Below are 15,806 nucleotides of genomic sequence, written 5' to 3' on the forward strand. Positions count from 1 at the left end.
AAGCAAGTGGCAACACAAGTCAGATTATCATACGCCCCAGGTGTGTGTACGTAACATGTCCCTTCTCCTTGGTTAATGGGAATCCTGGGTGCTTCTCGCAAACTGCTTAACAAATACATGACTCCTAAAGAAACTGAAATCCAGACAAAGAATATGGCAGAAGTAATCTCGTAAACTATCCCAAATCCATGTCTCTTGTCAAGCCGCTGAGATTCCAGGTGCAGATGGCAATACAGAAATTAGCTAACCAGCTGAGACTCCTGCACCATTTGTGCTGAAACGGACTTTTATCTAGGTGGTGGGAATCCATGGAATTGCTAGATTGGAATGGCTGATTTTGTTCTTTTTGTGTTTGGTCTTTTGGGGGTTGTGCTGAATTGCAGGAGACCCAATTCCTCTGTTTTGATATGTTGTGTAAAAAATAACTGTGATAATTAACTTGTGCCCACCAACCAAGAAGGAAAGGAGGGCACCTTCCCACACCAAGGTGGCTTACAAGTCTGACTTGCCTGCAACATTCCTGCAAGATAAAAGACCAGCCTTCCTTGGTGAAATCCCTGCACCTGTGTGCGCTCTGCTCTGGGGTGGTCAGACGGGAAGGGCAGCAAAACTCATTTTGAATGTGCAATCCAAACCCTGGGCATTGCAGTCACAGTGCTCTGGGCCTCCGCTTTGGTTAACAAGCTGTCACTTGCAATTTTCTGTGAGCCTTGATGTTGCCGCAGGAGAGCAGCTCTGTGCCCCCAGTTAAAGTGGGCTATTAATGCACTGCAGAGCATGAGCCCATTCTGCGAACTCTCTCCTGGTGATATGGGTAGGGCTGAAGTTCACACCTGGGGTTCTCTGCAAGCAGCTCCCTTTGTGGGGAGGGATGTGCTTCCCTGTGCTGCCAGTGGAACATCCCTTACATAAGGGAAAGACAGTGACCAGAGGAGAGCTCCGGGGCTGTTTATATTTGCTCCTGCCTGCCTGGGGAGAGCTGTTTCTTTTACAAGGGCTTTTAAACTACTGGTCGGATCCTGAATGTGCACTGGTCTTGGTCGAGGTGCAATAGAAAAGAGCAGTAACCAGGGTTTTGGGACTATAGTTCGTCGCTCTGAGCTGTTCTTAAGAGACTGGGTCCGAGAATCGCTGAACTCCCGCTATTTCAGAGCAGCAGAGACTTCGGAGACGTGTGTTGGACTGAGCCAGGCACAGGGAGGCTGTAAGGGGGTGGGGGAGGGAATGAGCTAGTGTCCTTTAAGTCCAGCTTCCCCTCTGGCCTCCCACCTGCCTCCTTTCTGGGTATTCTGCCTTAGAGCCTGGGTACCTGTGCGGCATGCTCTGGCTCTGAGTCTGGAGACAGTGAGAGGCAGGAGGCCTTTCAAGGCAGCATGCTTAGCACATGTGAGGAATCCACCGTATGGCTGGGGACCCTCGGGTACAAAACCAGCAGCAGTGGCGGCCGCACTGGGGTCACAGAGTTATCGGTGGCGGCAGCGCTGAGAAGCTCTTTCATGTCTCAGTTGCTGCAGAGTTATGAGACCCTTCTAGGTTCCTGGAGCACCTGTGAGAAGGTTGAGCCTGAGCATCCCCATCTCTTGTTCCCTTGTCGGGTGCCTCAGCAAGCCCAGAGCTTTCGGACCATTCCAGGCCTCAGCTAGTCTGCTTCACAGGTGAAGAGCATCCTGACTGTGGGCCTGGAAAGAAGCAAAGGGCCTCAGGCTTCCTACATTGCTGAAGTGAGCTGTAGCTCACGAAAGCTTATGCTCAAATAAATTTCTTAGTCTCTAAGGTGCCACAAGTCCTCCTCTACATTGCTTCAGTTACTATCCGAGCACAGATGCACGTGTAGGAGGCTCACTGAGCTAAGGAAGGGGCTGTTCTCTTTTTGGCATGAGCCCTGTAAGTTAGGGTTGTCGAGGACTCGTCAGAACAGGCGTATCTCCAGCTTTGTCCTGAACTGCCAGAGCTGCTCTGATTTCCCATGATAGCGCAGTGTGGACCTGCTCTGTGGGAGCAGAGAAGTGTGGAAAGAGAGACGCCAGGACCAACTGGAAGATGCAGAAGCAGAGGAGACCTTGTTCATGGCTGGGACGTGGCAGCTTCAGGGGAGGAGATCTGCAGCAGCAAAGCTCCGGCTGCGGATATACAGATTCAGAGGAAAACTTAAAAAAAGAAACCAGGTCTTATTTAGCTGCCAGGTCCCTGTTCCTGTAAATATAGCTTTGACTAAAGCCTTCAGCTCTAACCACTTCCCGCCCCTTCAGTGTTCACAAGAGGTTTCATTAACACGTCTCCATTGTGTCTGCAGATGCAGTTTAGTCCACAGGAGGCAAAATTAATACTGTGTTTTTTCTAATCTGGCCCAGCATGGGGCTAAGTAAAAGTGTTTAAAGAGAGAATGGAGCCGCTTACCTGCGGGGAGGAGTGCATTAACCATGCAAATGTACACTGTAGGACAAGGTCCTTTACATTCCCGGCAGGGACTGGGTTCTGTCTTTTTTAAATTTGTTGCAAATTAATAGTGCGGCCATTGCTGAAATACATTCTAATTTCTGTGTCTGTGGGGATGTGATTTGTGCCCAATTAGGGCCTGGCAGGGAAGCTTTATGTGGCCACACGTGGCTGGCATGCTCCTGACCACCCTGCCTGGACAGGGTGGTAACCGGGTAACCAGACTTCTCCTGGCCTATTGCACAAGTGTGAGGAGATACCAGGTCAGTCTCCTGCAGAAACACCTGTGGGGCTCTTTCCTATCTGCTCAGAGGAGAGAGGACCTTGGTTTTTAGTGTCTATTTTGAAAGAGCCTCCCAATGAAATGCATGGAGCTTCATTTACAGCTTAGATGGCAAGTTCCTTGTGGCACGAACTGTCCTGTGCAGTGCTCAGTTGGCCGAGGAAACAGTTCATTACCCCAGACAGGCTGTTCTGTGGAATGTGTGAATTATTTTGCTCGGTTCCCTGACCTTCTCCCCACTTATCTCTAGTCTCCAGCAGGAAAGTGCTGGCATCTCCAAGTGCTCGCGCCAGTCCTAGCGCACGCTCCCTCGGCGTTTCCTCACTGATTTCAGACTCCCTTGGAACCGGCATGGGGGCTGGCCACAGGCTCCCCTTTGTCACGGTTCATCTGGATGTGCCAACAGTGGCAGGAGATGCAGCTGGACTGTATTAATGAGGGAAACTCCCTCCTGGATTTGAGTAAACCTGAGGTTTAGAACTATAATTACAGTGCTCTATCTTCACCAGCCAATAACTACTCAAAGGGACACTTATTAACAAGGAAATTCAAATGTCCTCGTTCGTACCGGTACAGGGAGAACCATTAGGTACCAAGCAGGAGCTGGGCACAGCCCGCGTTACAGCAGCAGCTCAGCAAATAAAGGGGAGCCGCTGTTACCTGCAGAATTCCCAACAGGCCTTGGCTTCTAGCCAGCTGACTCAGCTGAGCTGCCCTGCCCAAAGCTGCCGTTCAGTCCTGGCTCCCAGGTGCTCCTCACATACCTGCACTGGTCATTGCTGCTGGGTACGTGGATTCCGTTGCTGCTGCGTTTTAATGGGCAGCTTTTCTAAATACATTAAAACAAATTCAAGGGCTTTGTTTGTACTAGTCCAGCACAAGCCATGCCTTTGAGCACTAGCGTCACTCTCTGGATCTTCTGGAGGGAATGCTGTCTCCTGCGGTGGGAAAAGAAGTCAGGACTCCTGGGTTCTATTTCTGGCTCTGCCACAGGTTTCCTGTGTGAATTCCCCTGTCTGTGCCTCACCATCCCCATCTGTAAAATTGGTCAGCATGATTACCCCAATCTCCCAAGGTGCTTGTGTCTGTCAAGCGCTTGTTTGCTGAGCACTCAGTTCTCACTGAAGTCAGTCCCCCTGCTCCCAGGCTCTATGTGTTTGATTTTCAAATACCCTATGGAGTGAGAAGTGGGGTTATTCCTGGTAAATTCACTTCTTCTGCCCCGATATCTGGTCTGCGTGCATAACTGGGCAAACTACCAGGGCAGGAGAGTCAGTGCAGTGCCTTTCAGGGACACTAAGCACTAGATTTATGGCTCTTTTCAGAGTTCATTTAATGTCACAGCCTGGAGTTCTCTGCAGCCAATTCACACAAATTAACAGGTGTGAATTAGTGTTTGTGGCTTAAACTTCTGCTGTGTGTCCCTGTTGTCATTCAGGCTTTGTCTTGCCTCTCTTATGGCTGCTGAACACAATCGGACCTCAGGTATAGAGTGTGCAATGGCTGAATGCTGATTTTTGTAAAGCAGTTCACAAGATAGGAGTGAATAGTTCCCAGCATCACACATCCCCAAGCCATCTTTTCTTTGGCATGTCTCTGTGGCTGTTGGGCTCTGTCCAAGTTCAGAGAGATCAGCTGCCTTTCCACAATGTTAGCTCCAGCATTCGTTCTCTTCCCTTCCTGCCTTCGCTTTGGAACCCTCACGCTAATTTCTTTGGATGGTTTTGGAGTGTGACTTTGGTTGCAGGCTGGATGTGGTTTGCTTCGTAGCTTTGACTCCTGGGGGTCCTGAGCTCTGCCCCTTTGGGCTAGGGCTCTGTCCCGTACTTCTCCCCTCCCTCCCCGCAGTGTGATAACTTGGAGTGTGTAGCTTGACTTGTGCTTATTACACGTGTTCTCCCTGCATGCCAAATGGCAACAGAGACAGACAGAAAATGTCTGTGGAGAATAATATTATCCTCTAAAGATTTCCTGAAGGGCCCCTCTCAATTCCTTATCCATTAAATCACACGTTAAAAGTTCTTTTGCATAGATACCGTAAACACCATTAATTTCCCGTCTGTGCTTTCCTGGGAAGCTCCCCTGAGAGTCCAACAATAACTGTTCGTGTGCTTTCCCGGTCTGAAAATTCTTCCTTTTGTTTCTGGGATTTTTGATACTGACCCAAACGGGGCAGGATTTTCAGGGACTACTTGCTGAACTTCTCTAATAACACGTTTCAGAGGAGCAGCCGTGTTAGTCTGTATTCGCAAAAAGAAAAGGAGGACTTGTGGCACCTTAGAGACTAACCAATTTATTTGAGCATAAGCTTTCGTGAGCTACAGCATCCGATGAAGTGAGCTGTAGCTCACGAAAGCTTATGCTCTAATAACACGATGGCTCATGCCCTGTTACACCCAAATCCTTGCCAACTCTGTGTATAAACTGGGATGCCTGATCTCATATCTACTGCCAGCATGCTGTGCGAGGAAGCTGGCCCGAGGTGGAGAGGAGTTTAGGCACTGAGGTCTATTATCCATCTCTGGCCATTAAACCTCAGGAATAGCTGCACGTAAGTAGTTAGGTTTAAAATGAAGAGTGCGTCTACGCTGCAATTAACCACCCACGGCTGGTCCATGTTAGCTGACTTGGGCTGCGGGGTGGTAAAATTGTGGTTTACACGTGCAGGACCCTGTGATGGGGGAGGGTCCCAGAGGCCAGACTCCAGCTGAGCCCGAGCCTGAACGTCTACACTGCCATTTTACAGCCGTGCACCCCGAGCTGACGTCCGCTGACGTGGGCCAGCCCAGCCACAGGTGTTTAATTGCAGTGTAGACATAGACCACCTGAAACGGCATTACCCAGAAAAATGGAATCCTCCTGGCTCTGGATTTTTTCAGTTTCAAGAGAATTAATGTCTTGCACATTAGCCACTTAGGCTATGTCAGCCTTTCCCAACATCTCATTGAATTTATAATGATAAATACCTTGAGGGGAAGGAGAGTGGGGAGGAGGGAATCTGCTTTAACAGGGCAGTAAAAGAATGTGTCCTGTCTCTGCCCCCTGGAATTCTTGGAATTATAAATTGGGCAGCCCCAGACAGAGCTGCTTTCTCCTATAGATGTGATGTTAGTGAAGTGCTCTTTAAGTCTGCTGACATGATGCCCTCTTGGTGGGTGGGTGGGAGCGTTTAAAGCAGCAGTGGTTTAGACCTCATGTTACTAACTGATTTCAACTTTAAGGAGTACTTGTGGCACCTTAGAGACTAACCAATTTATTTGAGCATGAGCTTTCGTGAGCTACAGCTCACTTCAGAAGTGAGCTGTAGCTCACGAAAGCTCATGCTCAAATAAATTGGTTAGTCTCTAAGGTGCCACAAGTACTCCTTTTCTTTTTGCGAATACAGACTAACACGGCTGTTACTCTGAAACCTGATTTCAACTTTGTTTCCTTGGGGTTGCCCTGGGCAGTCTCTGGCTGCATCTGCCTCAAGTCACGTTACAAACCTTTGCAAGCATGTTCATCTTGGAGTTGTTTGGCTTAGACCTTTGTTCCATGCAGAATAGAAAACCTGATATTTCCCTTCTCTGGGGGACTTGCATGATGCCCACAGTTTACAGGGAAAGATGCTAAATTAATGCCGCATTAAAGGACATAGGATACCTATGGGAAGAAATTGAGCTGGAAAATGAAAGCTTCTCTCTCAGAATAAAGATGACTTGGTGAACTTGGAAGAGAGATCCCAAAGCTCGCTCTTCTGCCATGTGGCACCTTCCCCGGGATGCAGACTAGTTTGCCTCTCTGATTATGATGGAGAGAGGGGGATTTGTCTGGCATCCCCACAGATCTCCTCTGTTTCCCTATTCTCTCCTTTCTGAGCCTCCGCTTCCACTCCCAGTAACACCACAAGAGTTGCCCATATGCATGGAGAGGAGACTTAATGTCTTTGCAAAGCCTCCCTCTCCCATCCCCCTGGGGAATGGATTGGAGAGACACATTTCAATGAGTGTGGATCCCACCCTCCCGCAGGTCTCCTGGGCGGACAGGAGGCAGGAGCCCTCCCCAGGTATTTAGGACATCGCTAGACATCTCCTGCTAGAATCCATATTTCAGATGCAGTTGTTTTCTCAGCAGATGGCTGCAGTGAGTACACCTATTTTTATGCCTTTTCTGCTGGCTGGTTTGTTAATTAAGAGGAACAAAGCCATGCACAATGAGATGGAGTTTATAAAATCAGGCAGAATGCTGAATAATTTAATGTTTGCTTTTCAGAATAGAGGCAATGTTAGGGAGTTTAAAATATTAATAAGAAACATTTTATTCACAACATGAATTACTCTATAGCTGTATGATTTTTTAATTCCTTTTTAATGCATCTGGGGCTTTACTTTGTAGCTGGTATCTAGCATATGGCACGAACGAAGAAGTCCTGCACACAGGTGTGCAGCAGATCATGGAGTTACCAGAAAAAAACCTAAGTATGATTAGCAATGAATAGGGTTTGTGAGCCGCAGCAATGATTGGAGGCGATACAGAGGTGGAATTGTGTGGGTGGCTCTGATTGTTAACAAAAACAATCTGACTTTCCCCAGCTTGTTGGGAAGCAGAAGGCCCAGGAGCAGAACTGCTGTTGGTCACTGGTAGGAATATGTCCTAAGTTCAAGATGTGGAGGGTCTTTATTTAAATTACGCAAAGCTAAAAAGGCCCAGGCCCTAGGCCCCCTGCACAAGTTAGGAGAGCAACACTGACGATCAAAGAGCAGGCTGCTCTCCAGAAGCCAACAAAACTTGACCTCTTACAAAGCACAAAGATATTTGTCCTGTGACTATAGGTTAATGGGCCGTTTGACAGTGATGGTCCCTTACGATCTGTGCTAACTTCTTATGCTAAAGTATCTGTTTGACCTTGTATTTAGCTGTGAGTACCTTTCCCAGACCTGAAGGAGAGCTCTGTGTAGGTGTAAAGCTTGTCTCTCTCATCAACAGAAGTTGGGCCAATAAAAGTGATTACCTCACCCTCCTTGTCGCTCTAAAAATACTACAGGCATGCAGTAGCCACTACACATGGTGGAGGCGGGAATTTTTCCAGCTGTTCCAGTTACTACAGCTGAAACTGTGTGAGTGTCTTTGTCTTTGCAAGGCTGGCAAAAAACTATCATGGTTTCACCTAGAATATTTCTGTTTTTTCTCTCTTGTTGAAAGATTCTTTGCAGGTAAAAATAGTTTCTCCCTCCCACCCTCATCCCTTAGCAAATATTGCACTTGAATTTTTTCCATCACAGAAAATGGCTCTGAGGGAAATGGTAGCCAGGTGTAATTTGCAAGATGCGGTAAAAGGAAGTGCAGAACCGGCAGTAATCCTGTCATATTAACTATTGTTCTCTGAACTACCACACGGGGGCAGCAGGCTTCGTGCCATTCCTGTTGTTCCTGTAACCGTAGCTTTTAGTGTCTTTGGTGGGATGGGACCCTTTAATTGCTGACACCTGAAGTTCTCAAATACAGCTCCACACCAGAGACTCTGGTGCAAAGGCAACGCCAGCAAGACACACGTTGCAGGAATTAGACGGAATCTAAGAGTTGTCCTCTGCCTGTTGCTGCTACTGCCGGACAGACCATACAGGATGCAGAGTTAACAGCAATGGCAAATGCAGGCACACTGGCAAATGCAGCTTCAGACCACACCTGGACATCCACCTGCAGAGCTGTCACAGGTCTGCTTCTCCGGCTTCATGCTGTCATTGGATCTTTCGCAAAAAGAAAAGGAGGACTTGTGGCACCTTAGAGACTAACACATTTATTTGAGCATAAGCTTTCGTGAACTACAGCTCACTTCATCGGATGGCATCATCACTTGGCATCCGATGAAGTGAGCTGTAGCTCACGAAAGCTCATGCTCAAATAAATTGGTTAGTCGCTAAGGTGCCACAAGTCCTCCTTTTCTTTTTGCCAATACAGACTAACACGGCTGCTACTCTGAAATTGGGTCATTAATTTCAAACACAGCAGAATCCTCCCCCTCCCTCCCCGGCACTACACAGGGGCTATCATCTCGGAAAAAGAGTTGCCAGAACTTGAGGGCTCAGGATGAGCCAGATGTTTGGCTTCAGTAATAGGTCATCCTCTGTTTCAGGTCTCGGTTGAGCTGTGGGAATGATGAAGCTGACCCTGGTGTCTATGAAAGTCCCAAATGGTCCCTTTTCATTCTGGGCCTTGAGAAGGATTCCAACCTCTGCATTCATTCATGCTGCTCCCACCCAGGGAACTAGGCCTCTTCTGCATGGTCTGTCACTATGTTCTGAAACATTAATAACCTTTGTTATCCTCTTTCCCCATTGCTGGAGTGAATTTGCTCCACCCTCTTTACATATGGAGAATTCAATATCCTCCTAAAGGTCAGTGCGCAGACCTTGTGTATTTACTTGGAGAATTTGTTCTTAAAATGTCAAATAACAACGTCTAGTCAGATTAGAAGCAAATGACAAGTGACCTGTGTAAAGAGAGCGCGCGCGCGTACAAACAGCAGCTCCCTGGCTTGCTTTTGCTGGTGGCACATGTTGAGGCTGGTCTGGCCTGTGCCAGCTGTTTAAATAGAGGCTGAAAGGACCAGGAGCCAGTCAACATGAATAATTCATCAGCAGGACTTTTTTCTCAGCAGAGATTAATGAGCTACATAATAAATCCAACATTTCACAGCTACTTAAGTTTGCTTTCCAGGGACTTGTTCCTCTCACCGGAATTCCCTGTAGGATAGTCAGGCTCTAGCAAGCTCCCAAAATCTGGGGAGAAGGAAGACAACATAGAACTAGCTAATTTCCCAGACAGCTTTCCTCAACAAGCTTCCTTTCAGGCTGTCAGCTCAGCCCTGCCGTCCCCTGGGCCAGCTAATGGAGGGGCTGTGAGAGCCTCTTGCTCTGATTAACAAAAAGTAAAATCTGTCTGGGCTTTAACGATTGGGGATTTGTGTTTGAATGACCTGGCAGGATATAAATGAGGAAGCCAAAACTGACCTAGGAAGATAGACAGAATCCATGAGAACAGGGCACCCTTTTGCATCTTTTTCTGACCTGCCCCAGGGCCCCATTTCATGTCAATGAGCCGTGTGTGTGCGAGGGGGATGGAGGCCTCTGGAGCCGGAGACATCCTAGGTGTGCTCATGTATAGAAGAATGCTGGGAGCTCCCCAGAGGAAGGATGCTACAGAAGGGCTAAATAAAGTGCCAGCCCAGTGATTAAAATTCACAGCGCTCCTGCTGTGAGACAGGAGGATTCTGGTCTCAGCTTTCCAGAGGAGGACACTGGGGAACAAAGATGAAGCGTCTTGCCAAAGGCCACCCACAGTGTTGGTGGTCGAGTTGGTGTAGAACCCAGGAGACCTGACTCCCAATCCCTTGCTCCAGCCTCCCAGATACGGATGCTCCCTCTGACTGTGAGGGAGGGAATGTAAACGCCCAGCTCAGTGGGTGTGGTGGAAAATGGGAGCAAACCAGAACTAGGGAAACAGCGAACTCCACTCCTTTGGGGTCTGACCGCTGAGACGGATTATCGCTGCTGTTCTCTGGTGACTACTGAGGATGGGGGAAAAGGAACATCAAAGAGTTTGTGTCCCTGATTTGGGGCCATGGTTCGGCCTCTTTGTTGCTCCAACAGCAGAAAGGGGACAGGTGCAAGCAGTGTCCCCAGTGGAGACTCTGTTGTGAACAGCCACCTGCAGACCAAAAGTTCCCTCAAAGAAGCTCATTTCAGAGGATAAATCAGTGTAAACTCTCTTCTCTGCTCTTGCCTTGCAGCTTAAAGGGGTGGAATGCGATGGTCTGCTCCTTAGGCATTTCCAGGACCCAGATCTTAGAATGAACAGGGGAAGGTGGGAGGTGTTGGCAGCCCAACAAGCTGCAGCCAGCCGTGAAAGAGACTTTATATCAGGAGGAACAGGCCAAGGACGGAAAACATTTCCCCTCTCCTGTCAGAGTGATCGGTGCTGCCTCAGGCGAGAGTTGGGTTTCTCATTAATCTGGGACAAAAAGAAACTTCAATGGACATTTGTATCCAATGTACTAGAGATGGATTTTCAGTGCTGAACTATTTAGCAAAGTGGTTGGCATCTCCCTGGGCTTCTCCAGCCCAATCAGCCCATTGCCCAGTTCCTGATAAATCAGCAAAAAGTACATCAGTGGGGAGGCGAGGCTTGGAGTCTGACGCCTCTATCCCACAGCGGGTGCCCCGTTCCTGACCCCGCTCCCTGTGCAAGCGTAGCCAGGCCCGCAGAGTCAGGCTGTCACACGGGACTATCTGGCCAAATAAAGAGCCGGATTTTCATGTCCCGTGAGCAGGAGCTGTGCTCCTGGGTGGCGACTGGGGAGACGCTGTCTGCGTGTCAAACTCTGCCCCGTGTCTGACGCTCGGTGAATGCCAGGCCATGCTATGCTGAGTTATGTCCAGGCAGAGATTTGATCTCTCTTTATTATCTAATGGGCTGGAAGGGCCTGACCTGGGCTCTGCTCAGATTTCCTCTTCTAGTGTGAAGCTGACTAATGGGAGTGTTGGTATTTAGTCGTACTTCCCATGGAGTCTGAAGCATTCCAATTGTCTGCCCAGGGGGCCAGTTACTGCCTATTAAAGGCACAACAGGAGGCTAATGGGGCAATAAACAGCTGAACTCTGGTCTCCTTCATCTACTCCACGTTCACAAAGCATCCCTCAGAGCCTAAGCAAAAGGCTTGCAGTGAAGAGATGCCAGTGGGCTGCAGCTGCAAATACCTTCCTGCTCTGGTAGCTTGCCAGAGAGTTTGCTCTAAGGTTAGCAGCAACCTGTAGCAGCTGATGGTCTGTGCATGGGTGAGTTTTGTTCATATTTCCCAAATGACTGGAGCTTTCTCTTGATAAGCCTTGAAATCCAGCTAGTTGTTCATCATGGTCAATGGCAAGACACCTGCTCTTGCCTGCATCCCCATGGCAATAATATAGCCCTGTCTGTCGCCCCAATGAAGGGGGTGCATCTTTCCAGTAAATACTGCTAGCACAGGCTGTTCCAGGAAATCCCAGTAGCAGTCATGTTCCCTTCAATTCATGGGCGATTGCAAGGCATATGCTTTTGGAAAAGAACCCCAGGCCTCCCAGTGGAGACAGCCTTGTTAGTTTGTTCTCAGATCTCAGCTCTGCTAACACCCAGCTTCTGGTGGAGCTTTATAATTCCTCTGGCCATAACAATCACTTCAAGGAAACCGAGGTATGAGTTAATTTATACTGTCTGTATTTTGTGGGCCAGATTTCCAAAGGGAAAATGAAAAGGTCTAAAAAATCTCACTACCGGAGATGAAAACCAGGAGCTGTGACCCTGTGAGGCTGAACTGTGGTACAAGTATCTAGGGAAACAAAATACTTTCAGGGGGTTGTGCAAATGGACCTTTGTGTCCATTGGTATCTGTTTTGAACGCACGAATATGGGCTCCTGATTCTGGGATGCACCTTGCTCCTGGATGTGCTGCACTGTACCCCATGTTATTCCAGTACTGGAAGTTGCCAGTTGTGGAGTGATTTTCTGATAGACCAGTGTCCTCTGGAGACCCAGGAGACTCATTTGTACCTGTGACCATGCAGCCCTATAATACTGTCTGACTGTAGTGAGAGTTCACAAACTCTGACCGGCACAAGGTTCCAGGAAGTTTTGTGCTATAAACCCCAGTCCCACTCAGTCTCCCTCCTAAACAGCCCAGCATAGACTGACTAGCCACTAATTTATCTGCTGGCAAAAAACGGTGCTCACTTAACCCAATGGGCTCAGGGAAAATTCCCCTCCCAGCTCTGCACTGCAGAACGCTACTCCAATACCCTGCTTTCCACACACTTGCAGAATTCCTGGTGACAGTCAATGCGGGGATGTGTGTGTAGCAAGAAGGGAATGCTGGAGCTAAAATACAGAGCTGGAAGGAGAACTGCTCCCAGTATGGACGTTCAATGCAAGTCCACAGAGCTAAGCTGGCTGGCTGGAGACCCCCTTTGGGTGATTCGGGGGATCTGGCTCAGGGTGCTTGAGTTCCACACTTAATAAGGTCCTTTTTTAGCAAAGAGCCTGTTTGTGTTGCCTGGACTGATTGACCAGACAGATCTCTGTGTGTTAAGCTACAAAACAATTATGCAGCAGCAAAGAGGGTCCCAGAGTCCTGTAGTTTTTGCTGTCGCCAAAAAGTTAAAGCAGCTTCCTTCTGTTTTAATGCAAAAGATTTTGGCTGTAACAAAGCCGCTTTTTTTTAGAAACGTTACCCTTTGAACGTGCCTTCGGATGACCTTTCCTGGGCTCTGCCAGGCCACCCCGACAGGGTCAGTACTTTTAACCAAAATGGAACAGCCTAATGAAATTAACAAAACAACTAAGGTTACAAATTCAGCTGCGTTTTCCACCCCCCAAATGTATTTCTGCCTGTTTCATCAGTTCTTGACCTATCGGGTTGTAAATGCAGGCAGCCAGGCCAGGATCTAAGCAAGCCCCAGGGAATGTGACCAGCTGACTGAATAATATATCAGGAAGAGCTGATTTCCTCTGCTCCATGTTTATACTCTGAATCCTGAGAGTTCCTGCACGTTTAGTGCAGGACAGAGCCCCAGGGTTTGTAAAATTGCAGACAGGGCACAGCTGGAAGGCCACTAAAGGCAGATGCAATTGAGTTTATTTCATGCCTTTTAAGTGCCCTGTAGAAACTTCTTGCCTTCTAAAGGAGCTAGCTCAGGGCCTATTTTATCAGCACGGGATTACGGTGCAGTGGAATTACCTGGGCAGCAGCAACTAGTTGGTGTCTTGTGACTAACCTTGGGCCTCTGTCTCCTCATGGCTGGTAAGTAGTCCTAGGGAGGGACTTGTACTCTAGGGTCTTATTGCTCAAATAAAACCCAGGCCTCCTCTGCCGTCTCACTTCTTGGCCACAAAGCAGGTGCTTGCGAGCTGGGCAGCAGGGTCTTGCTGCGCTCAATACCCCGGTTTTATAGAATCATAGAATATCAGGGTTGGAAGGGACCTCAGGAGATCATCTAGTCCAACCCCCTGCTCAATCCCCAATTTTTGCCCCAGATCCCTAAATGGCCCCCTCAAGGATTGAACTCACAATCCTGGGTTTAGCAGGCCAATGCTCAAACCACTGAGCTATCCCTTTATGGTAAAGAGGGAGATTTTCTCTCTGCCCTTCCAGCCTCTTGTCTCAGCAGAGAGAGAAAACAAAGGCGGTTCTGTGCACGGTGTGTGTGTCAGGCAGATGCCGACTATCCCTTTATTACAACACAACTTAGGCTAACGTGGAGTGACACCTATTGTGTAAAAGGGTTTGTCTGTGAAACTCTGTCTGCCCAGAAGCTGACGCCCTTTGTGCTGCATTCACAAGTGATCTGTCACTGGGGCACATTTCTATTTTACTACCCTGACCAGGCACAGAAATGGGTTGTTGATACTGTTCCTCAAGGGCCCAATTCTGCCACAGCTCTGCGCATGGAAGTCTCCCTGAGATGTCTCTGCATGGCATGGCTGCACGGTCAGACTCTATAATCAGGGTGCTGTTTTTCTGGGGAGAGTGGTGGGGGAGCCCAGCCTTCTGGGGCGATGGTGTTAGTGATCTGCTTGTTTCTTCTCTCTGCTTTTTCAGCACCAGCTCTTGTCACTGACATCCACACAGATACAATTGAACAGAAGAGCATTTCCTTGTCATGGCAGGAGCCGGGCTTCCCAAGTGCCAGTAACACTGAATACGAAATCAAGTACTATGAAAAGGTAGATCCTCGTTTCCCATCTTTTCAGTGACATGCCAAAAACTCCAAATGAGAGGTTCCCCTGCTTCCCAGCCAGATTTGTGATACATAGAGCTGTCCTTACCGATGCTGTCTGCATGATGTTTGCTGTGACCCACTTGCTTTGTAAATCCTCAGTAATGGAAAATGTACAAGGGGTGTGTGCGCGTGTGTGTGTGTGTGTAGTGCATGGCATTGTTAAGACTTTACTGGCATGAGTTTGGGATGCTCCTGCTACTTACAAGTTCCACGTTCCCCAAATCACCACCATGCTATTTGGTTATACTTTAAATTATTTTAGCTATTTTTAGAGTTTATTTTAATTGGTTTTTTTCTGTCTCCACCTGTGAAGCCAGGTTGCATCAGCACTGCATGTCCTAATATATAAACCTCCAGGGAGAAAGAGTAGAACTAATCATTTTTAGAGGTTTTTAACAGCTTTTCCTTAAGTGCATTAGAATTCTGAGACGTGGGAGTTTGCAACCAGCTAAGTTCAATACAAGTGCTTAGTCCCTTTGGATGAAGGGCATTCCCAGAACTGCAGCAGGATGAGGCTAATATTTTTGGCACTGACGGGTCACAAAATACTGAACCTTAAAACTTCAGTGAGTTCAGGACTGATTATTACCAGTCCTGGATTTTAGAGCAATGATTCGTGAGTGAAATTCACACTGGAGGGGAATGAAGCAAACATTTTTGTGACTGTATTTTAAATTTAAAAATGGCCACTGTTTGATAACTGTTGTGAGGTTTGAGAATGTTAGAAGTAAAACTAGTGAGCAGAGAGCAGGGGAGTATGTAGTAGTGGTAATGAGAGTGGTCCATTTCAAACAGTTGACAAAAAGCTGTGAGTAACAGTAGGGGGAAATTAGTATGGGGGAAATTAGGTTTAGTTTTTGTAATGACCCAGCCACTCCCAGTCTTTATTCAGGCCTAATTTGACGGTGTCCAGTTTGCAAATTAATTCCAGTTTAATTCTGCAGTTTCACGTTGGAGTCTGTTTTTGAAGTTTTTTTGTTGAAGAATTGGTATATGCCACTGTGATCTCTGCCATCATGTGCCAGCAATGCCCCTCTGCCATGTACATTGGCCAAACTGGACACTCTCTACGCAAAAGAATAAATGGACACAAATCTGACATCAGGAATTAAAACATTTAAAAACCGGAGGAGAACACTGCAATCTCCCTGGTCACTCAATAACAGACCTAAAAGCGGCAATTCTTCAACAAAAAAACTTCAAAAACAGACTCCAATGTGAAACTGCAGAACTGGAATTAATTTGCAGACTTTTTTTAAAAGGTGCAGTGACATGCTGAAATTCTTTCCCTTGAAACAGAT

At 47.7% G+C, this 15,806-nt stretch overlaps 1 protein-coding gene across 2 annotated transcripts in view; it reads left to right on the plus strand.

Moving 5' to 3' along the window:
• Positions 1-15,806, plus strand: part of EPHA10 (EPH receptor A10) — a 109,775-nt gene that overhangs the window by 60,108 nt on the left and 33,861 nt on the right. For both annotated transcript variants that reach the window (XM_074934701.1, XM_074934702.1), the window contains one exon: positions 14,325-14,449. In XM_074934701.1, the coding sequence (XP_074790802.1) occupies positions 14,325-14,449 (125 nt within the window). The remainder of the gene's footprint in view (positions 1-14,324; positions 14,450-15,806) is intronic.

Source organism: Natator depressus, chromosome 19 (genome assembly GCF_965152275.1).
Source record: "Natator depressus isolate rNatDep1 chromosome 19, rNatDep2.hap1, whole genome shotgun sequence".
Taxonomy (NCBI): domain Eukaryota; kingdom Metazoa; phylum Chordata; order Testudines; family Cheloniidae; genus Natator; species Natator depressus.